The 23910-nt window shown below is 42.9% G+C and overlaps 1 protein-coding gene across 4 annotated transcripts in view; it reads right to left on the reverse strand.

Annotated features, from left to right (window-relative positions):
- LOC147727275 (transducin-like enhancer protein 4) overlaps positions 1–23910 on the reverse strand; it is a 263396-nt gene that overhangs the window by 193737 nt on the left and 45749 nt on the right. For all 4 annotated transcript variants that reach the window (XM_086961337.1, XM_086961336.1, XM_086961335.1 and 1 more), the window contains exon 5: positions 5966–6028. In XM_086961337.1, the coding sequence (XP_086817463.1) occupies positions 5966–6028 (63 nt within the window). The remainder of the gene's footprint in view (positions 1–5965; positions 6029–23910) is intronic.

Genomic DNA, 23910 nt, shown 5'->3' on the forward strand with positions numbered 1-23910 from the left:
TACTCGTTGCCCAATATAGAACATCAGTAAAATATTTACAATTGACACTAATAGCACAGATGCTGCAATTACTCCAGATTAGTTATCAACACAAAAATTGATCTTCCTACTTGTACAAGAACAATACCCGCAAAGCAAAATGTAATACAATTTTCAGTTCTGACAGCAATCAGCCTAATACTTGGCCACAACAGACGCATATTTACAAACAAAATTACTAATATCTACTCTTCAGCCTACATCTACAACAGTTGCAATACAAAGTTGAATTGGACCAGGCCAAATGAACTATTTTAACGGGTAAGACGTCCAGACAAAAATACAAATTATGTCCAATGTGTTTTAGCCAAACACACTGGTACATTTGGAGCAAAAGAAGTGTGAGTGAAACCAATGTAAACTTTGTTCATTTTTTCCCCAGATTAGCTCTTTGCTCTTGTACACAATGCAATTTAAGATCTTCCCAATGCCCTCTAAGGCAATCCTTAATTTGAATCTGAAAACCAAGGAGGTTCTAGGTTGATTCGAACACCAAGCATACCAAAAAGAAGTACCATCTACAGGTTTCACACGATCGATATTCCAATCTCCTTCTCAAATAGGACTCCCTCTCCCACAGTGTTAATTAGCAATTCTACCTCTAAAAGTGTATTGAACGCTGGACCTTAAGTTCAAATGCAGTCTTGCTCAGGCCAAATAAAATGTACATACAGGCCTGGAGGGTGGGTTTATAAAGTTTAACCCCTTCCCTGCTGGCCGGTTTCCACCCCCGTGCGGTAAACAAACGAACAGGGGCGGGCCATGACGAACCCCAGCCGTCATCAGCACACGAGCACCGTAGTGCATGACGGCTGGGGTTCGTCACCAGCATGGAAGGGGTTAAAGATATTAGTGCTTGAAGCAGAAAAGCATAAGTCAAGTGAAAAACATTTTTTTTACAGAAAACTAAATGCCACATCGACTACTCGAGGGGCTAAACACTTTGCCGTAATCTATTAAAACGGCAGAAAAATAAGCAGGGAGGCAACTTGCATGTAGATCGTATTCAAAGTATTCCCCCAAATAAGTGGTTTTTGATTTCCAACGGTGTTGTCTTTCTGCCTATTAACACCATGGCCACTGGGAGCTAAATGATGTCTCAAATGGCATAGGGATTTCGACTGCTTGCAGCCAGATGAGAGAATCTTTGTTTTACCCAAATTAACTTGTCTATTATCCTGAGCACTGCAATCATCAAGGGCATCCAAAGACCTCTGGAAGAAAATAGTTATGTGGTCCAGTTGAATAATATTGTCTGCACAACGCATACATTGTCCACCAAATTTGGAGGAAATGATCTGACTTTGCCCACATCAGATGTGGAAGGGTGAACGGTAGGGGTGCAACCCATCCCTATGGTTCATCTCCTATTGCTGGTTATTGTCATTGTGCCCCAACTTTACTTGGAGCCAGGTGTCGGTGTACAGCAATTGTATGGCCCTCAAAACCTCGGATACATTCCCAATCTATACTATTATTGATAAAACAGTTGCCTATTAACAGTAATGAATGCAGATTTGATATCCACGAAACAAATGAACAGTACAATCCTTTGTTGATCAATGGCCTCATCTTCCATTGCTATAGATGCCAATACATTGTCTTTGGTTTCACATCCTAGCCGAAAACCAGTTTGTATTGATGGCAACAGTAGTTCTGAAGAGACCAAAACCATGTAGAGATTCACAAGGAATGTAGCAACCATGTGCCCTCCTAACAACTCATTTTCCTAGGATGCCAACTAGAGAGGGAGAAACTACGGACACCATAATTTATTAAAAGGGCGATAGTAACACAGTTTGACCAATCTGGGTTTTGGCAATAAATGTGTGCCAAGACACAGGTTTACATTAGGTACGGATATCAGTCTTGGGTTACAGATCAGAAGATGTATTCATTAATATATTTAAAACTACAACTGACAACGCTACTCACGTTTTACCAACAGATTGAAAATACTAACAAAGTGATGTGTCCGGGCAGGAGTTGAAAGAGTGGCTAATAAAGACGCAACTTATACCCACGCCATTTAAGTCACCTGGTCTTCGCTATTACCATTCATAATAAAGTGTAAAGGAATTCCAATTTCTCTACCAGAGCTCAGAAGTTTCCCAGTCCCATCCTTGAGCAGCTCACTCATCCCAAGTATTTTCTTTGCATTCTTGGATTTGTAGGTGGACTAATACCATTATCAAGATAGGACAATTCCAAGAATGGACATAAAAACCAGGACTGCAAGAGCTACTCAAGCATGGAGCTGGGAAACATACAGATGATTCACATATGATGAACTGTTATATTTTAGTGAACACTAGGACTGGATTTATGGCTGGATAATTCCTTCATTTGCGCCATCAAGAAATTCACAAATTGTTTCCCGGCACCTAAATGGTTTCACTCCTGCATATTTCTCTACCATGAATGGAGAGGAATCCTGTCTACTAAATCCCACTAAGGGATGAGGAATTTCCATTACAAGGTGTTGCATTCCTTGCAGATTTGTGGATGTATACAAACATGGGTGTTTGTGGCCATTCGCAAAGTAAAATCCAACACCTTTCTGCCCTGAAATGGTCAGAGATTTATTTCAGATTAACTCCCCTTCTTGGTGTGCATGGAAATTGAGCACACCCAGATTTCGTGGGTGTAGGAAGCTGGTTGTTTATGTGATACACTTTATGTGATAAGCTGGTATACTGTGCATAGAGTCCAAGGAGTAGCCTAAATACTGAATTATGGGGCATTAGGGGAGTGTAGAGTAGTAGCCAATGGGCTACATAACCATGTCCCAAAATTTCTAAGTATGCCATCACAAAGATGGCTACTTCTGAAAAATCGTGTCCGCTTCACAATAGTCCACCTTAGGGGAGGTACTAACCTGGAAGTTGCAGGCCTACCTGACTAGCTAATTGCCCTGTGTGTCCAGGTGCCAAGGGGGCTCTACAGCAGGGTGGCTTCCTCTCCTGTGAGGGGAGCCAGATTTGCATTCCTAAGCAGGTAACTTCTTTGAAGCTCACCGGTCCTAGGAAGCTACTCAGCAGGCTATCCGGAGGGAGGGAGTATTAAACTCGCTTCCCAGACAGGCTTTTTTTCTTGGTCTCCTGAAAGCAAAGTCTCTCACCGTAGCAGGTTAGAACAGCATCTGCAGTGGAAGGATGGCAGAAACCAGTCAGCAAGTACACCAGAGGCTAGCAGGTTTTCAGGGGGCACTCTAAGGTGCCCTCTGGATGCATGTGCTCGTAAATCTGACTTAGACATCTGTGTGGGTTTATCAATACAAGATGCTTGATACCAAACATCTCTATTTTCAGTGACGCCATCATTGTATTGTATTGTATTGTATTGTAATTGCATTTAAAGCGCTTTTTCGGCGAGTAGCACGCTACTCCGGAACCCATAAAGGATTAGTGTTGAATTAGTATAGTGAAATGTGAAAGTAATTTGAGTGGTAGATAGGTTAGTCAGTTATTTGGAATCAAAAGGATAGCGGAGGGATAGAAAAGGGAAAAGGTTTGTATTTATATAGTGCTTGCTACCATGTAGCTGGGGAACTCGTTTTCTCTAGTGTCCAGCACATGTCTTAAGATGGCTTCCCTGGTTACTTGTACTGTCAGTACTAGGACTGACCAGGACAGGGGCATATATGCCAAGGAAAATATGACCTCACATGTAATATTCAGCACTGGTCATAGGGCTGTCAGGCCTCTTGTAAGGGTGGCTTACAAATATTACATGCAGTGTTAAGGGCATAGCACACAGGTATGTGTGACATGTTGCGTTTTGACTTTTTGTCTGCACCAAGACACGCAGCCTGCCATGGCAGCATTACATGTGCTTGGTGAGGGGTCCCTTAGAGTGGCAGATTTCATGCTGCTGGCCTTAGGGACTCTCTTTAGTATCTTAAGCCCTAGATAACAATTACTAGGGGCCTACAGAGAATGCTAAAGGTTTTGTCAACTGGGGAACACACTTGAAACATTTTAGGGAAAGAACACTGGTACTGGGGACTGGGTTAGCAGGAACCCAGTACATGTCAGTCAAAGGTGCATGGAATACTAGGCAGAAAATTGGGGGTTCCTGCGACAAAAACCCAGTTTCCCACAGTGGGGATCTTCTCATAGGGCTTTCTCCACTGGAAAAACGTTTTCACCAATGGAGATAAACAAGGAAATACAAATGTGTTTGCACAATCATCTACCCTTCACATAGTGTGGAACTGTAAGCTATGTACAACTCTGCATGGAGAAATATGCATCCTAAAAAATAAAAGTGGCAACACGTGTATTAGTTCACATGACACAGTTTTCCTGGCATACAATATCATCTGTTTTGTGAATTAGGAAAAAAAATGTCTGTTCAGTTGGAGTCATTGAACTCCGACCATTACGGTTGTATTTTCTTTGAGAAGCGCAAGGTCTAAAATGAGACATGGAATGTCATTACTCTAGCTGGAGACCACAGTCTGGAGGTCTTGTTGTTCGCTAACAGACAAATCATGAATTAATTTGTACTGAATGGGATGGTCCGCAGAAGAATATCAGCACAAACATGGCTTAACATTTCTCTTACTGTAAAGAAAAAGTATCTACCCAAAAACATTTGAGGTGTTCGTAGATGAAGTCCATTGGAAAAAACAAGCAGCCAAGCCTAACGTTTCACCACTGCCATACTTATGTCCTGAACAAAAGCGCATTCCCTACTTAGACGAGCCAATCACGAGCCACATTAATTCTGCGCTGTATTTACTGTGCTAAACAAATACAGCAACAATGCTGCCTTGGCTTCACCAGAGCAGGGTTCTCCAACGAGTAGTCGGTGAGCTACTGGTAGCTCACAAGCCACTTGTAAGTATCTCTCCTATGTGCAGCCCAGCCTACTAAAATAGAAGCTTTTGCTTGGTTGAATTAATATATGTATTCCAAAATTGAAAAGCGTTTATTCGAGATAACAATGTGGCATTTTCAGAACTCCTGAGCTGATGTTCGTAGAAGAATGCTTGAATTTACAAAATACATTTAAATGGAATTATATTGACATTGAGTGAATTAAAACTTATCTTGTCATGGGCAGACCTATTACTAATTTTATTAACTTGGAGTCAGAAGCATTGCAACTATAGATTTTATGTATTACCCTTGTAACAACGTGCCACATTGGCAAAGTAGGTTTTACATTACTGCTGGCAACTGTGCCGGATGCACTGACGTGAACACTGCTAGGAAGCCTGAATTTGGTGAGCACTGATGTAATCCTGGCTGATATTGTCATTATTAAAACTCTCATATTAGTAGCTCAGGATGATTTTCACTGAACATAAGTACATCTCATTACAGAAAAGGTTGGAGACCCTGCACTAGAGGCCCAAAGATGGCCCTTGCAATTCACTTGGTTTGAGACAGAATACCGTTATTTGTTTTTTTTGGGCGGGGGATGTACACTTGTACATCTTTTCGAAATAATCATATTATAAAATTAAGATATAATATGATAACAGTCCAAAGCAACCAACAAAAACTGAGAAATGTAGGTTACGTTTTGCAGCATCTCCATGAGAGATCCCATAAAGATACACCATTTTCTTTTTTTTTTTTAATACCTGCAGTTAGCAACAGTGTCAGCCTTTAGGCAATTTCCCGATCTACGCTATTAAATGTCATTTTGATGAACAGTCGTAATTCCACGGAACACAGCAACTCTAAAATTGATCTTACCTTGTACATTAGTAAATGTTCCATTATAGAGGTGCATTTACATCTGACGCTACTGAATTTTAAGGTAGCTTTGGGAACTAGATTGTGTGATGTCTATAGAAAATTAAACGGGTTGACCATGGTATTGACGCAATCAGACGGGAGCGTCAAGAAAAGATTTCCCAGTGTCATTTGAACAGCAGCTCTTAATCTGACGCTCACAAAAAAGCCCTTACCTCCTGGGACAAGAAAGGAATCACTTGCGCGCAGATAGCGTTCAGCCTCTTCACGATTTCTGCCTACATGGAAAAAAAGACAAGAGGTTAAGCAAACTGCGGATTTCCCAGACTAAACATTTTCCTGAAAGGTATTTGACATATTAAAACATTTTGAACACTTCACAACCACGATGACAAGGTCTTGAAATACAATTGGTGAAGGAGCGGGTAGGGCAGAAAGGAGGGGATTGGCATATGGGATCACTGGAATCCGTGGAATGCCGAGGATCAGACTAACCTGGGCACAGGAGAAATGATCAAGCATGAACTTGGCTCCCTGTGTTGCCCTGCATAGTCGGATATTTTGTGCAATGATTTAGACTCCAGTCACCAGCTGGGCCCGTGTGCAGCATTAAATGAACAAGTTTGGTCATTGCCCACTTGGCTAAGAAACACTGTAATCCACCCGTAAACAGCCGTGAATAAACCGTAGTAGTAAGCCTGACCAAGAGGATTCCTCCTAAAGAACTTATCTGGCATCCAAGTCCCAGCTGTTCTAAGTGAGACTGTAAACCAGCAGAGGCAGCAAGAATTGTACACCTCTGCACTGAATTAGCTTTCGTCCGAAGCAACTTCATCCAGTAACAGTTTGGGATTGGCAAGGAAGGCAGTCAACCACTGCCCGACTGGCCTAACGGAGGGAGGCCTTCAATGGACTATTTTTTTAGGTAGAAACTGGGTAACGCATGCGCTGCTCTGAGGGGCATACTGTAGTCAGGTGTGGACTTGAAGCTCCGCCCAAATTTTTCATTGGATTGTGTCATTGTCCTTTGGAAACTATGGCTTTTCAACGGTCATTAGGCTTAGTGGACCCACCTTGGAACCGCCTGGTCTCATTTTCTAACCTAGGTACATGTGTCGTTACTCAGTAGGCTTTAATTAAAGCCTCTGAGCACTATTTGCTTAAATGTTTTACTCCTGCCTGCTGTTGAGGGCGGGGCATTCTCTCCCCCATTGCTTTAATTTATTTTTTTCGTAGCACGGCACGCTCATAAAATGGCGGTCGTGCCTTTGGTTTATTGACACCGAACGCGGCTGCATGTTTGTTTGTTTTTCGGAGGGGGGGGGGGGGGCGTTGGGTTTGTGGGGGGTATTTATTTACTTTTGTTTATAAGCTGCCCCATGCCGCATTTTCACTTTAATGAAAGTGCGGTATGGGGTGCTTTAAACAAAAAATAAAAAAAAAACATTTCTTTGTCAACTTGACAAACAAATGTTTCTTTTTGTAAATGCGCCCTATACCGCGCTTTCACTTTAATGGCGGCCGCACTCCTTTCTTTAGACATGGCTCTTCTAAGGAAAATGGAGCTGCCGACATTAAAGTTAAAGTGCCGCATGGGCGCTTTTACAACCAAGCATTTGCATGCAATAGGTGTTGCATTTATGAGGGTTTCATAAATGCAAGACTTATTGCACTGCAAATACTTGCTTATAAGGTGGATAATCTGGACTCCACTTATCTGGGCCACCTCTTTCAGTGATGCATAACCCCAAAGGTGGCTGCAGCCTTAAGGTGTATGTGCAGGAGTGGACCAAACATTGTCATGGGGAGTCACTGTCCGGGTTCAGATTGACAATGGCCAACCTTAAGGAGCGGGCACAGCATGATGTGTGCCTCTTTCCATCCTGGCCCTCAGGAAGATGCGAGTGAAACTCTGCGAGATGGTGGTTGGCAGAGCGAGCACTTGCCTCAGTTGGTAGAGTGGAGTACAACGGTCGTGTCCTGTACAGGAGAGTTGGGGGTCGTTTTTGAAATTCTCTTTTAGCCCACGCGGATACAAAATAGGAACACCATATTAAACAACCATTTGCAATGCAATAGGTCTCGCCTTTACACGAGTAAGAGCTATTGGCATTGTAAAGGAAGGATAATGCCTTTTATTTGGGTTTTGGCTTTTAATACATAAATAAAAGGCATTATCAATTACAATGCTAATAGCCTAAACTCGTGCAAGTGCAGGCCTACTGCATCCCAAATGCTTGTTTGTAAAAGCGCCCTATGCCGTGCTTTGTGGGTCGAAGTTTTTAGATGTCCAGTTTTGGCAGCCTGTGAACCAAATATATTTTGATAGCCACCTTGGATGTGGCTATGACTCACTCTGCTCAACAGAGGGTTGTTTTTAATGAATAATGGATTTCTAGGGAAACCTAGGATAATGTCTTGTTTGGTTGGGGGATTAATTTCATGATATCTAGATAGATTTTGCAAATACCTTATTATACAGACGAATTAAGAATAAATTGTTTAGCTATAATATACCTGCGAGTAATTACTATTCATGTTCTTATTTAAAGACTCTAAGGAGCTTAGATAAAATAGTTTCTGAATTTAAAGAAAGAGATGAGAAGTGAACATTTTTGTTTGTGTCACAAAACAGACCCCCATAAAAAAAAAATGTAAGGCATTAGACATAATTTTAAGGAAGCAGCTGGAATCGAGTGGAGTTTCTCCGAACATTGCCAGGAAACAAAAAAAACTGTAATGGGACTTAAACTTACGGTGTAAGGCACTTAAATACTTCAGTTTCGACTTACAAAATCGTGGAACCCTAGTGAATTCGGCTGCGATTGCATTATTCGGGCATGCGGTGACTATTTAAAGGCACAGCAGGCCCAGTTCTTTACCTCTGCCAATTATTCATTAGGGTCTGTCTGTGAGCAGTCCTGCCAAGCATCACGCATCAGGTGTGACGCTCACGCATTTCAGTGCGGTGTTCCGCATCACCGCACTGAAATGCATTGTCACGCATTTTGCCAGTTCCAGCGTGCGCCGTGCAGTGTGTCCCGAGAGATGTGCTGTGTTGCTGGGCTGAGTAAAACCATCATCAGTGCTCCCAGCTCTGGAGTGGCTGAGAGCCCGGCTACAATTTATCAAGAGACTCGGACTGCCCGGCAGCTGCTGTGTAGTAAATTTGTCGCCTAGCAACATCAATGTGGCGATATTCTGGCTTCAGCGCGTGGCTTACATAGTCACTGTTGCCAATTAGGGGGGGCTGCCCTTGCGCCTCTCAGCAGTTGATGCTGCTGTCAGTCATGGGGCACACCATGGGGCCGCCAGCGTATTTAATCATCCGGATGTGCCGGGGTAGAGTGCCGTCTGACGTCACGTGACGTCTGGAGGAAGGGAGAGAACTAGGCAAGTGGCAGCTGGGGAATCTGAGGCTGTATGCTGCACGAGACTCAAGTGAGTCTCTCTCTCTCAATGGCTGCCTACCACGCAAAAGGCATGATCATCGCATCGCGGTGGGAGTCGCAAAACAGACACTCTGCAGGCAGCTGGCCGGCTCAGTCAGCAGGGTGGCCAGCCAGGCCAGGCCAGCGCAAGCGCAGCACCCGGGGGCCGGGACGAGTGGCCCACACCAGCAGGCGCAGCCTGGAAGAACTGGGCTGCAGCAGAGAGAGTCAAGTGCTGCTCAATGCATGCAGGCAGCAGTGCAGTGCCAGTCACAGACCTCCACCGCATGATGTCTGAAGTCTAAAAGTAAGTGATTTAGTCGACTAAGTCGGTGACAGAAACATGTACTAGGTTAGCACGTGGTGCAACGGACATCATGAATGCAAACAAATATTGGTAGCAAGATAAAAAGATAAAAAGTGGCATTAAATGTGGAAAGTAACCCTGTGGTAATGAGGTAGCACTCAGGTCGTTATCAAAATCTATATTTAGCAATGAGCAAGGCTGTGTAGATCATGGTAGAAAATTATAAAACCTCAATCTAAAACAGCAAGTTGTCTACAGACTTTGAAACCAAGAAGCACGTGATGTTGTATTAAAGAGTAAGATTTCTTTTTTTTTCTTCAAATCGTTTTTATTTGTTTAACAGAAAATAAATGTACAGACAGTGATGCGATACAGTCATGTAAGTACAATGCAGTGATCAATGAAAAATAAGAAATATGAGAATAAGAAATAATAAAATAAGAAATGAGAAATAAGACAGTAAAATAAAAATAAGATAAGATAAATCAGAGCCACAGCGTTATCATTGAGTAAAGTAGACAGTCATACATTTGGGATTGATATTGGAGATGTGAGTCTATACAGTAAAGTGTCAAATGATTGGTCATGGTCATGGTCAGAGTAAGATTTCTAAGCAACATCACTTCCCATTCTCGGCCTTCTATTTGGATATTTCCGAAGGTTTGGGTTTTGAACTTCTGCCAACAATGCGGTATTGTTGCCTGAAAACTAGGACTGGCTAAGGCTGTCTGTGTCATATAATTGGCCAGGTGTCAGTCAGTCATATGATCAGCAAGAGCTGTAAACTTTTGTAGCCGCTTGTCCCTTGACATGCAAAGGCAGAAAGGTTGTGAATGTAGGAACAGTTCTGAGGAAAAAATAAATAATAAGGGTTAAGCCATCCAGAAGGTGAGACAGGCAGCAACTACGCAGAAAGGTAACAATGCAGAAGGGTTCCCTCCTCAGTTATTACAGCCACCCTTCCCCTTAGTCCTACAAAGCACTGTGTCAGGTATTCACATCCACTTGCCCATAGCACCGTGACCTATTACTAACTACATGAGTCATGATCTAAAAAAAAATAATTTCACATAAAAAGCATCGATCTGCAGGGCAGCTCTGTCTGATCATCCTTCCAGAGTCAGTGAGCCTGAGTCCTGGTGGTTTAGTTTTACCTCTGCAGTCACATGATTTATCACAGTAGCAGGCACAGGGCGCAGCTAGGCCAGCTCTGTCGGAGTCTCATAACTTGTGTAATATCAAGGTTATTCAGTCGTTTACAGTACAGTCCGGTTACAGGAGGGAGAAATAGGGTTAGTGTCCTTCCATTTCTGGAGCTCTGCAGCAGTTTCAAGAAGTTCTTCAAGTTTCTTGTTGCTCAAATGGCTGTAATTTCTGATATTTAGAAGTTTCCCTCGACTTCATTGCATGATTTTTACTCGCGAGAAAGTATCACTCATAGTCGTTGAAATGTCACTCATGATTTCACTCACATTTTTTAAATGTCACACATGGCAATCTGAAACCTTAGCAGCTATGTGTGAGGCTGGAAGGGGACAGAAAGAGAGCTCGTAATCTGAACAGTGTTTGCACGTGGAGGTCATATACATGCGCACACTGCCTCTGAGTGCTCAGCTGCATTGCCATGAATATATTTTTTTGGCCGCAACTCAGCATTTCAAAGGGGGCATTACTAAAATGGTTTCTTCTCTTATAAAGAATTGGTCGGTTGGTACCACAAAATAAACACCAGAGGTCCGGCTGATTTTACGGCCCAGCCCTCCGTAATTTATGGCACCGCCTCACATCAGGAGCACTTGTTTTGGGGACCGTGCACATGAAAACTATGGAACTAGGGAACCAGGTTCAAGTATTTGTGTGGGCTCAGCATCCTGTGATTCTGGGCAAATCACTTAATCTACCAGTGCCCACAAAAACTGAATATGCCCTTGTATAATGCAAGTGGTGCATATGTAAAGTCTACAATAACGTCAGGTGGATTGCAAACTTAAAAAGCGCAGCACGGATGAAGCTGCGAATCAGAATAGTGTTGTGCAGCACTTTGATGGAAGACAGCAGTAAAGACTATATCTGGAGAGCTGCGCAGAGGTTGCAGGAAAGAATGTCGTGCCTAGAGTAGGAGAAACGTATTAAAGAAAGTAGTGCTTACAGACTAAATAACACGAACCATGTAACAACTGAAGTAAAAGGACCAGTAGCTTTGGGAGGTTACAAATGAAAACAGGGCTGTACTAAGGAGGGACTAACAAGCCGATTACTGAATTAGAACCTAGCATTTACGAAGGACAATGACAAGCCAATGAAAAATATGGGCGGAGAGTGGGTGGAGCTTCAAGTCTATACACTAATGCTGCATGTCTCACAGAGCAGAGCATGCACACGGACTCTAGGCTCGACCTAAAAACACGAAGAAGCTAGCAGCTGAAGAAATATTCATTGGGCATCTCAGGACTTCAGCACGTAGTTGTGATTCTATGTCAATTCTATGCCAGTACACGGAGTCCCTATTACACTCTTCCTAAAAGCCAAATGTAAAATACAAATCAATGCTTACATTGAACAAAGCAAAAATCAATAGAGCACTTATTCTGGGCTAAAAGACAAAGAAAAGACGAAGGAGGAGCTGTGCAAGAATGTTATGGGATATGGGACCGTTTCCTATTTGAAAGAGTGCAAGCTATTTTTGTTCATTAAAACCTCACGGGAGGTGTATTTTTTGAAGGTATTAAATGCTATAAAGTTTCCTCTTTGCTGCTGGTCCTGTAACGATAAAGGAAGCAGACTACAAGCCTCAAATATTCATTTACGTTGTTAAGAAAATCAACATTCATTTCTAACCCAAGTCTTTTATATGGCTTGTAAAGTGTTCAAGCCTCCAAGAGTAAACACATCGCTGTCAAAAGTGTACACTCCGTCACAGGACTGACATTGTATAGCCACAATGTTGTATGAAGAGGGATAGTCGACAAGTATCCGTTTGCACTCACATTAAAAGCACAGGGTGGACTTTTCTCCAAAGACGTTAACTTTGCTTTAACATGCTTTACAATCTTCAATTGGAAAAAGAAAGTTCTATGTAAACCTTAGTTAGCATAAAAAATTACTAATATATAAAAAAAAAACTGTTATACTTCTATGTTCACTACAAATTATAAATAAACAAATTGATAAGTAACGAAAGGCAGAACCGTCCTTGGTGGGCACGCACTCATTTGAAGCTAATAACGTGTTAAAATGCAAAACAAAACGTGTTTACGGTCACCAGTGCATTGTTGACGCTCTACCTTATACCTAACCTTAACTACAGGATTAGTTTTGGCACAGCCCACAAAGAGGACCAAAACGGTGTCAAAAATATAACTCCGTGGTTGAGTGCTCGCACTGACACTAGAACATGACTTGACGGCCAACAAGCAAATTTCGGCAAGGTCAGCTCAAACAATCAATCACGTGTTTGTTAAGCGCTTCTACTCACCCGTGAGGGTCTCAAGACGCGGGGGGAGGGGGCTTTCCCCAGGTTCCAGTCCATCAAGATGGGGGTCTGCCGAAGAGCCAGGTTTTGAGGTTTCTTGTGAAGATGGGGAGAGAGGTCTGCCTGAGGTGGAAAGGGAGGGCGTTCCAGGCTCTGGCCGCGAGAAAGGAGAAGGAGCGGCCGCCTGATCTGGTCTTTCTGGTGCGGGGGACAACTGAGTAGGAGAGCTGCTTGGCGGATCGTAGGGTCCTTTGGGGTGCGTGGAATTGCATTAGTGTGCAGGTATGCTGGTCCGGAGTCATTGAGGCCCTTGTGGGCGTGGGTTAGCATCTTGAAGGTGACTCTAGCTTCGATGTGGAGCCAGTGGAGTGTGCGCAAATGCTAGGAGATGTGGCAGTGTCTTGGCAGGTTGAAGACCAGTCTTGTGGCGGCGTTCTGCATGTTCTGTAGCTTGCGTGTATGGTTTTTGTTTATTCCAGCATAGAGTGCGTTGCCATAGTCGAGTCTGCTGGTGACCAGGGCGAGAGTGACAGTCTTTCTGTGTTTGAGGGGAGATCCATTTGAAAGTCTTGCGTAGGAGGCGTAGGGTGTGAAAGCAGGAGGATGAGACGGCATTGATCTGGTGGTCCATTTTGAGTTTGAAGCCCAGGATGATTCCCAGGTTGCGTGTGTGGTCCGTGTGGGTGGGCGGACTTCCGAGGGCGGGGGGCCACCAGGTGTCGTTCTAGGCGTCTGGGTGTGGGCCCATGATGAGTTCTTCTGTTTTGTTGGTGTTTAGTTTAAGGCATCTGTTTTTCGTCCATTTGGCGACGGCTTCCATGCCTTCTTGAAGATTGTGTCTGGCGGTGTTGGGTTCGTTGGATAGGGAGAGGATGAGTTGGGTGTCGTCTGCGTATGACACAATGTTGAGTCCGTAGGTTCTGACGATGGGGGTGAGCGGGGCCGTGTAGATGCTGAAGAGCGTACGGCTGAGGGATGACCCCTGGAGGACTCTGCAGGTGGTTGGTGTTGGGTCCGAGAGGAAAGGGGGAAGTCTGATCCACTGCATTCAGCCGGAGAGGAAGGAGTGGATCCAGTCGAGGGCCTTGTCTTGAATCCCGGCGTCATGGAGTCTGTGTATTAAGGTGCGGTGAGAGACTGTCTCGAACGCCGCTGAGATGTTGAGGAGAATGAGGGCTGCTGTTTCTCCTTTGTCCAGTAGGGTGCGGATGTTATCTGTTGCGGCGAGGAGGGCGGTGTCCGTACTGTGGGTTTTCCTGAAGCCAGATTGGGAGGAGTCGAGGATGTTGTGCTCTTCGGTGAATGTGGAGAGTTGGCTGTTGATGGCTTTCTCGATGACCTTCGTTGGTAAGGGGAGCAGGGAGATGGGTCTGTAGTTTGAGGTCGGTGGGGTCCGTCGAGGGTTTCTTGAGAAGGGGGTGGATCTTGGTGTATTTCCAGGTGTCTGGGAACGATGCGGTTGCCAGTGAGCGGTTGATGGTGTGGCGGAGCATGGGTGCGATGGTGTCGGCGGCTCTGTTGAAAACGTGGTGGGGCAGGGGTCCGCGGGGCCCTGGAGTGGATTGAGTTAATCGTCTTCAGTGTGTCTTCGGTGGTGAGGGTTGTCCAGTTGTTGATTGTTGCTTTCATGGTGTCGGGGTGGTTGGTGAGGGTTCAGTGTGTTGGTCTTAATTGAAGTTGTCGTAGATGCTCTTGATTTTGTGGTGGAAGAAGGTGCTCAGTTTGTCGCAGAGGTCTTGTGAGGGTGGGATGTCGGTGGACGCAGCTCAAACTATAATCTTGCTCAATACATTAAGTACAATTAAACGGTCTATAGTAAAGGCTGCTATTTGCAATGTACTGAACCATCAAAAATGTATATTCAGCGCAATATAGAAAAGCAAGTCAAAATAGTCTGTCTAATTAGGCTGCGGAAGCACAACAATAGCATAAGAGGTGGTCTTTAGTAACTTGCTTACAAAAAAAAAGAAAAAAAAGGAAAACACATAGTTGTAGCCCAGCGGTCACTCATCTCTACAACCATTTTTGCAAACTGAAATAGCCAGTAGGTAATATACTTTATTCAATGTAATGGTTATCATGGCATGGTAAAGGCATACATGATGCGATTGGTCAAGCCAGGTGCACAGAAGTGAGGCATAACTCTACTCTTGCCTGTCAGATTGAATAAACAGCCACTCCAGCACACAGCCTTCAATAGCGAACATAAAGACGTTGGGTGCATCCCCGAGAAGGTATTACAATGCGCAACATTGGCAAAAACAAAGAGTAATGGAGGCCTCAGGAGGAAGCGACGGCCGGGTCTTCCAGAGGTCAACCTACTGTGTATGTGTAAGCGTGTGTGCATGCATGTGAGCGTGTGTGTACGCAAGCGCTTGAGTGACGAGTACTAAGTGAGATTGTGTGGCACTGAGACCCAGACTTTCTATTATTTAACACAAAGCAAAGCTGCACCAAAGACACTGTGCAGAATTGCATCAAAGACCAAAAATGCCCCACACCTAGGGTGCATTGTTTCTCTTACTGTGCACTTTTGGCAGAGACGCACCAACCCACATACACTTGTCCAATGGTGCAAGGATGTGTGTGTTGTTTGAAGCATAGGTTTTGTACTGAAGAAGTCCCTGCCACGACAAAAAGTGTGCTTTAAGGCTTTTCCCACTTTGTGTGGTTTACAATTCAGCACACGTGAAAAGTTGAAATACAAGGAGAAATTAAATTTCTCCTATTTATGCCTACTTTGATGAGTCATAAGATCTTGCCATACATTCCTCTCTACCAATGTTTGCAGATAGGGATTTGCGTCAATAATCCATGTGTGGTTCCATTAGAAAGGCCACGCACCACTCATGGAATGACCTCTTCACGCAAAATAACGCAAAACAGTGTATAGCTCAATTTAGCGCTACATTAGGATGCCATCCAAAGCAAATTAGATTTGCATTGGATAATAAATCCCACTCTAACACAGAGGTGACACAAACACGATGCAATGGATTAGTAAACCTGGGCCTGAGAGTCAGTGAGGATGAGTTAGATAGAGAGTGTATGCAAGTGAGGAGTAGGGATACATGTAATGGGTATAAGAGTGTAATGTAATGTTCTTGTCATGCCTTCCTCAAAAAGCAGGGTCAAGGGTCATATGATGTAATTTCCTGTGATGTCATGAAGGTCAAAGGGTATGTAATATCACTTCCAAAGACACCATGCATGTTCCTGAATCGACTAACATGCCAGCATACCTTAACAGTCGTATCTGCTTTCACAAACCTTCCCGACACCTCAGCTCATCCGGGCTCGTACATGCACAAGTCCCACACACACAATACTAGATCTAGCAAACGAGTCTTTTCATGCATCGCTTCTAAAGCCTGGACTGACCTGCTGCTACACAAAGAGCCTCCTTATCAGTTCTTGAATTCCACAGGAAGCACAAGACCTGGCTTTTCAAGTAAGCCCAGAAAGCTCTATGTGCGCCTAAGCAGACACCTGTTCAGCGCCAGGATACGCTCCCGGGGGATAGTATGTTCTACAAATCCGCATACCAGATACCCAAGCCAATCAAACTGATCACAGAGTCTCAAGCTCCATGCTGGGAGATACAACTTCACAAGTGTTGCCAAGTCAAGTCTGGAATAATTCCAAACCTTCTAATTCCATGACATGGCACAAGCCAAAGCGAAAGCCTCCACTCCCTATTGATGCTGGTGGCATTTACTTTGGAAAGATCATGCCTTAAATTTGATGCAATTTTAAAGTAAAGGATAAAGAAACAGTAATTGTTTTATTATATGATCTACTCTGGTAGGTTAGGCCGCACAAACTTAAAATGTTAGCAAGCAGCCTAGTTACAGGATCTTGTGACAGTCACTTATTGCCTGAGGGAATCCTTTGCTCTGGGCAGCGTTTATACCTACCCACTAGAAGATTATGATCAATCACTAATTTACTACACCTCAGATCTGTTCTGCTCGTCTGGAGTGCATTCATATATTTTAGTGTGCTCACCATATAACTTTCATGTCAGTGGGAACATCTCTGGGTATTAACTTACATGCAAGGCTGCATTCAGGGGGGCCGTACACAACTCGAAGCTTATACTCGCAAGCGAAAAGCTATTCAGAAAATTCACCGACACCTTGAAAATGAGAACAGGAAATCTGGAAATTTCAAACTGACTAACAATATTCCAGAGCTATGTATTAAAACATATGGATCTCTTTTCAGTTAATGAAGGAGTGTACACCCCTTTGTTTCAAATAGAAGCACTGGCAAAGTCAAAATATCTGGCAGTGCCTGCAAGGCTTAATTTTGGCAATTGTAATTTTTTGTTGTGAGCTGCCATGCCCTCGGCAATTTTAGATCTTCAAAAACATTGGCGGAAATCAAAAATATTATTTTATCTCAAAAGTACACATTGCCTTGGAATTTACTGGGAATTTGTGGAACTATTTTGGTAGTAGAAGAGCTCCTTATGAAAGAGCAGAAGACCATCACTCACAGTGAAGATAGCAAATGTTGAAATGGGTTGACCCACTGCCTAATTCTGTATGATGTATAGGGCTCAAGAAAAACATGAATGACAACAGACCACTGGATGAAGATGGCTGGCTGAATGCTAGTATAAAGAAATATATTATACATATACATCATTTAGTAAATTACAAGGTCTTGGCGAATGCCAGACCAAAAAAATGCAGCCAATTCGTTAATAGCATGACAAAGTGGTACAAATTAGTCACAATGATTTCAACTGCCCCTCCAGTCCAACAGTTTCAACTTAGCATGCGCAATACCAGATTCCTCAGAAAGCGAAAACTATTTGGGTTATGATCTTTCTGAGCCTATTCCAGGAATAGCAATCAATTTTCCAAGAATACATCTGAGTTTAAGGAATTCAATTTGAATCCAGTTTACATATAGATAATAAACTCTAAAGATTATACACATTTCTAGATATGCACACGTCGCTCTTGATTCTCATGCTTTCAAATGAGAAGCCTTACTTCCTGAATATATTATATTATAAATTCCAGCCACCTTTCAGGTTGCATCAGTGTTTAAATTACATAAAGTGTGCCCTTTAGGTAATTTAAACAGATCCTCAGTTTTGACATAGTCAAAACTGAGAATCTGTGTAAATTTAATGATAAATGAACATTAGCAGGAAACGCTAGTTCATCTGTTTCTCCTGCAGAAAGCAACCATTGTTCACCCCCCACTACAGGCCTGCCTTGACAAACTTAACATGGAAGACTAAAACATATTGGCCTTATTAGGTGGGCAAAAAGACCAATACAGGTATGAAAAGCAACTCATGTCGGATGTGGTGTGTTGTATTAATGTGGGTAGATATGCTTAGTTTTAGATTCTTGTGAAATGGATCTCAAAGATCGAGTAACTATCATATATTTTTATTTCCCAAAGAAGCAACCAAGGGCAGCCCCTAAATACCACAGCCTCCTGGACAAAAAATTACTTCTAAGCATACTACATGATCTACAAAAGGGCATAACAATGGCGTGTTCACAAGACAAACCATCGCTGGGATCATTCCTGTATGAAAATATGATTTAGGCAGCATTCTCACATAACTAGCACGCATAAATCCGAATTATTTTTATTTATGTCTAATTGCTTTGGATTGCGATAAAGGAACGGACAACAGTTGTAGGAGGTATGCAGAGTTTAGCATCAAGGCAAACCATATATCCATTAGAGGTCAGCAGCATGTGGGGAATCTATACCGTAGTATATATATATATATATTAGCAGTCCAAAAGCAGCAGAAAAAGGTATATGCATTTAAAAGTCACTTAAGCATGGAAATCCTATCATTCAGTTCATCAAGTCCGGCACTTTCTTTAGTTCTTAATAAATCAAAGGTTGGAGTGCCCACTTCCCTTGTCTAAGTTGAACAAAATCCAGGTTGAGAAAGTGGTTATAGCAAACGCCATCTTCCTCAGACAAGAAAAACGAAATAGTAAACAAATTTAGATAACAAGGTGATTAAAAGAAATACTAAGATATTGTGTGAAAGTTACATTAACAAAAACAAAATCACCCACACAACAACATGAATCATTAAAGTGACCTTGTAGTTCCTTTTTAGTGGCCACAAACGTATCTCATGATCATACAAAAATTCTCAAACTGCTGATGAAGTAACTAAAAAGTATCTAGTTCCTCATTTTGTAAGTTCCCTCAGCAAGGCAGATCATTGCTGCGGTCATCATGAAGATTTGCACTCCGCCCAGTGGGGCGTAGCTTTGGCTAAGCAATATTTATGCACAGGATCTCCATAATCACCCAATAATAGTGTGGCGGCACACTTCTAATAGCCAATGTTTGGATTCTGATGGCGCAAGGCCCAAACTCCTTCTCCGCACAGCCATTAAAGGATGGAGGTTATTGCTGTTGTCACCACTGATATTTGTCACTGTAATGTAATTAGGTGCCCTACAATGATGCATTGCAGCCCTTGGCACCGCTTCCATTAAAATCTTTTCCTCTGCTCACTGAACTGTGACCTGCTTTCTGATGAATAACAGGCAGACAGCTTTAGGGTTAGTAGCAAATTCATCAAAGATGCGTTTTTCTGCTTTACCAAAGGAGGGGGTTTGGGGGAGGGGGGGCGGAAAGAAAAAAAGGGAAACTAGCATGAAAAAAAGCAATAGCTGCACACCAGATATGCATTGCAGGCCCTCTTTAAATTCTGATGAGACGAGCCAATATTGTTCACAGCCCTTGAATCACATGTGAGAACAATCACATTTCTAGGCTATGTGGGTCACACGCCCCTAAACAGCACTTAATTCACGAAAAGCCCATTTAAAGAGGAACACACACCGAAATACTACCGTTAGTGTTTAAGAATGTTACATTACTGTTCAAAACATCATGAACGATGCTTAAAACAGCTGTGAAATGATTGCCTGTAGATGCGTTATTACATGCGTTATTACAGTTCGAAAAATGCAAAAGACCAAGGGAAATGCCAATCCTTCCTGCCAGATAAAAAAAAAGCGTTTATTTTTATCACACCGTTTGGGGGGAGGGAGCGAGTTATTTAGTGGTTAGGCCTTCGGCCACAAAAACTGTGTCTCAAACCGGGGCTTTCTTGTTGCACAATCGGTGTAAAAATTGAGTTTTCTCTGCTCAAATGCTACAATTGTCAACAAGGCACACTGAGAAACAGGGGTTCTTTTAATATGTTGTAGGCTGAATATTCAACATTTAACGCAGTTGGTGCACTTACATTTTTATTTGTGAATTTACATATTAATCCAAGGGCTTTGAGTGGGCCGGGTCCTGCCGGTGTTCAGCGCCAGCAGTTCTAAAAAGCAGGTGCTGAGACCAGTACCTATCGGGCTCTCCATTGTCACCCTCACCTCCTTCATGATGAAAAAAACCTAACTCTGGAGCAGTAGTACCACCCTTCGCCGGCCTTAGATGCAACTTCAAAGAGACTTGTTATAGTTCTTTCAGTCTCCATTTCAGAACTGAAGCATTTTCAATATTCTATACAAAGAAGTAATAGCTGTTGCTTATTTTTCTTATGCAACCGACAACCAATGACAAAGTCAATAGACCTGGTTTGTTGTAGGTGTAATGTTACTTGTATTATATCTCTGGATGCAATGACAGAAGCATCAAAATATCAGTCGGTTGGCACACTATGCTAAACACAGGTTTTTAGCTTATTTGTTTTAGAGCCACACCCTTAAATACCTCAGCTATGCCTCTTAAAGAGCCCCAGACCTCCCTACAAGTTATTTTTTTTCATCTCACTTAAATCCCAGATTACTCCTAATGGTAAACGCGTCATGGGTGCTTTATTATATCTGGTTGATGTACCCTTCCTGAGTACACTCCTTCCCTCCATAGACTCAGCATCAAAGCAGTAGGCCATGTGCTTAAATCAAATAAAACCTCACAATCAGGATTTAGTACTTTCATCGGAAAATCAAATTAAAGACACCTCTCCTGTATCCCAGGGTTGATCGGACCATTTTGCAATCACTGTTTTACTCCACAAGAACTATATGATTGGCATACACATTCCCTTAATGCCATTAACATTACTTTCCAGACAAGTTCCATACACTTCTGCAGCTCAATTTACTTCTGCTTTGGGATTTTAAATAAACTTTTCTTAAATAAAAAATGTTGTTATACTAAACTTGATACATTCTAGAAGCAGGCTGTTCAAACAGCTTTTAAGGGCCTTTTGGGCTGCCCCAACCGCCCAATCAACTAAAGACAAAGGTCCTACATAGAAATTCAGGTTTTCTATTTTATGAGGGAAAACATTCTCAAACTGCATAAAGAGAGCCAAGGTTTCTCCCTTAAAGGTCTTCACCACCACATTCTGAAAGCAAAACCAGTCAGATATTTTTTTAGATCCTGTCCTGGATACATTTAAATCATTTGGTGATTATCACTCAACACTAATGTCCTCCTTAGGATGAGAGCACAGTTTTCACTTTAAAGAACTGTTCGGGCAATCCTCCTTAGAGGTTATCAATTCTTCACCACGGATCTGGTTTCAGTGCAACACAACAAATGATAAACGGGTGGTCATCCTTCATTATAATTCAGCAGAGCAAGCAACTTCGCTGAATAACACAAGCTTCATCACAGAGTAAGTGCAATGGAAAAGCTTAAATGCACCCAAGAAACGTGTTAAGCTGAAGTGACGACAAACTAATCTTGGCTACCTAAAACTATGGAAGCATTTTATGTTATGTCTATTGTAGAGCGCACTAATCACCTGCATGATTCGTCAATGTCTGCCCCCAGGTTCAACATGGGCTTCTTGTCAATTAGGATCTCTTCTTTGATTCCCAATTAGTAAATGTGGTCTGGACTAGCAGATTCCATTTTCAACCCCTTGGGGAACAGGGTCACATACTTTCAAAGACTTTGCCCATTGGAGTTTATGAACAACAAGCAACTTTTCAGACGAAATTTCCAACAAATGGCATGACTAACATACTGACAAAACCTTGACCACAACACTGCTAGAAAGCAACTAGATGGAAGACAAGCAGACCACAGAAATCTAACGTTTGCTCATATTTGTACAAAGCTGAAATATTCAGGAGAAACCGCATACTATCAATTGAAAATGAACTCAGCGAGCTCTGAAATACAATGCACTCTGAAAATCATGACGCTGTGGGTGGAACCTGACATGCTACAAAATGCTGTAAACTGGCATTTTCAACAACATAAGGAGTGGAACTCCACCAATCATTTCATACTCCAGCAGTACGGATACTAAGGGTGTCCTTGTAAATACTGAATAAGCAACACCTACTACCTCCAGCAACAAGAGTTTAATTTATCAGAACGTCAGAAGCCTTAAGATGGCCCATTAAAGACTAGGCCTGGGTGTGAAATTCTGCTCCGCTTACTGAGTTGTTCCCACTCCACGCTTCAAGTAAAGTGCGGAGCTCTGAAAAACACCACGCAGCAGAGTTTTTCCTCTCCAGCGACTCGCCAACCTTAAGGTGCGAAGCACAGAAAATCTTATTCCAAACCACCGCCCAGCTGGATTTTTTTGGTCACTTCGCGGAGCTCCATGTAGCCGAAGTCCACAAACTCCACCCAGGCTTATTAAAGGCTAGTAGGTATGCTGGACAAGCATAAGAAAGCAGCTCTTTGCACTATACTGGAGATATGCTACCCCAATATTGAGTTTTAAATAACACCCTACAAAAAATATTGCGACCAGAATATACCCTACCGATTCTCTTGGCAATGCCAATTAAACAATTTTGGGTTAGAAGGCACATTCAATAAGGCCAGGAGAGAAGGAATGGCATTGGTCTACAGGACCTCCAATCCCAACATGAAAAGGTATGTATGTGTGTGTGTGTATATATCAGAGAGGGAATTGGCACTTGGGCAGGTGTGTGATCCCCAAGGTACTTAAAGGGGCCAGGTCTTCAGCTTCTTGCAGAACTCAAGAAGCAACGAAGAGGCTCAGATGTGTTGAGGGAAGTTGTTCCATGTCCTGGGTATGATGTAGGAGGACAAGCGACCTCCAGTTTTGCCGTTACGGATGCAGGGAATGTGTGCAAGTGAGGCAGAGCGTGGTGGGTTGGTGAAAGTGTATGCAACTCTTCAGGTATTTTGGTCCTGTGTTGTGTAGGGCTTTGTATGTGTGTCGTGAGAAGTTTGAGTAGGCTGCATTTGTGAATGGGAAGCCAGTGAAGCTTCCTGAGGTGCTGTTTGATGTTGGAGCGGCTTGGGAGGTCAAGTATGTTTCTGGCAGTGGTGTGCAGGATGGTCTGGAGTATGTGTCGGAGATGTCTAGACATTCCATCGAGGAGTGTTGCCGTAGTACAGCCTGCTGGTGATGAGCGCTCATGTTACAGCCTGTCTGGTGCTCTGAGGCAATTATATGAAGATTTTTCGCCACATGCTTAGGATGTGGAAGCAGGAGGTGCACACTGCATTGACTTGAGACATGATGTCCCGTCAAATGTAAGGCAAAGACTGATTATGCTGTATGTTATGGGGCTGACCTCTGGCCTGTGCAGCTTTAACATAGCAAAACCCAGACAAGGGGAAATACATGCCTGAATAGGGCCTTCTGCTTGCAACATCAAGCTTGGTCTATCAGGGAGAAATTGAAGAATGTGCCCTGCTATATATGGAGGACAGAATTAAGTGGCGAGATTTAACTCTGGATTTCCATTAGGGCTAAGCCACCTGCATGATTCACTAGGTTAATTCTGTTGTGAAGCGTGAAGATAAAGGATGCAGAGGACAACCATAAGCACGATTATATGCCCAATACTGCATGTTTTGGTTTACATTTAAACCACAACATGCGCAGTATTAGGCATATAATCTGTGGCCAACCATTCTTGTCTGGAATCGTTTGATAAACATAGTTTTAAAACAATTTCTGATTGGTTAAAACAGGAATTCAAAACT

This window comes from Lissotriton vulgaris, chromosome 3_1, assembly GCF_964263255.1.
Source record: "Lissotriton vulgaris chromosome 3_1, aLisVul1.2, whole genome shotgun sequence".
In the NCBI taxonomy this organism is placed as follows: Eukaryota; Metazoa; Chordata; class Amphibia; order Caudata; family Salamandridae; genus Lissotriton; species Lissotriton vulgaris.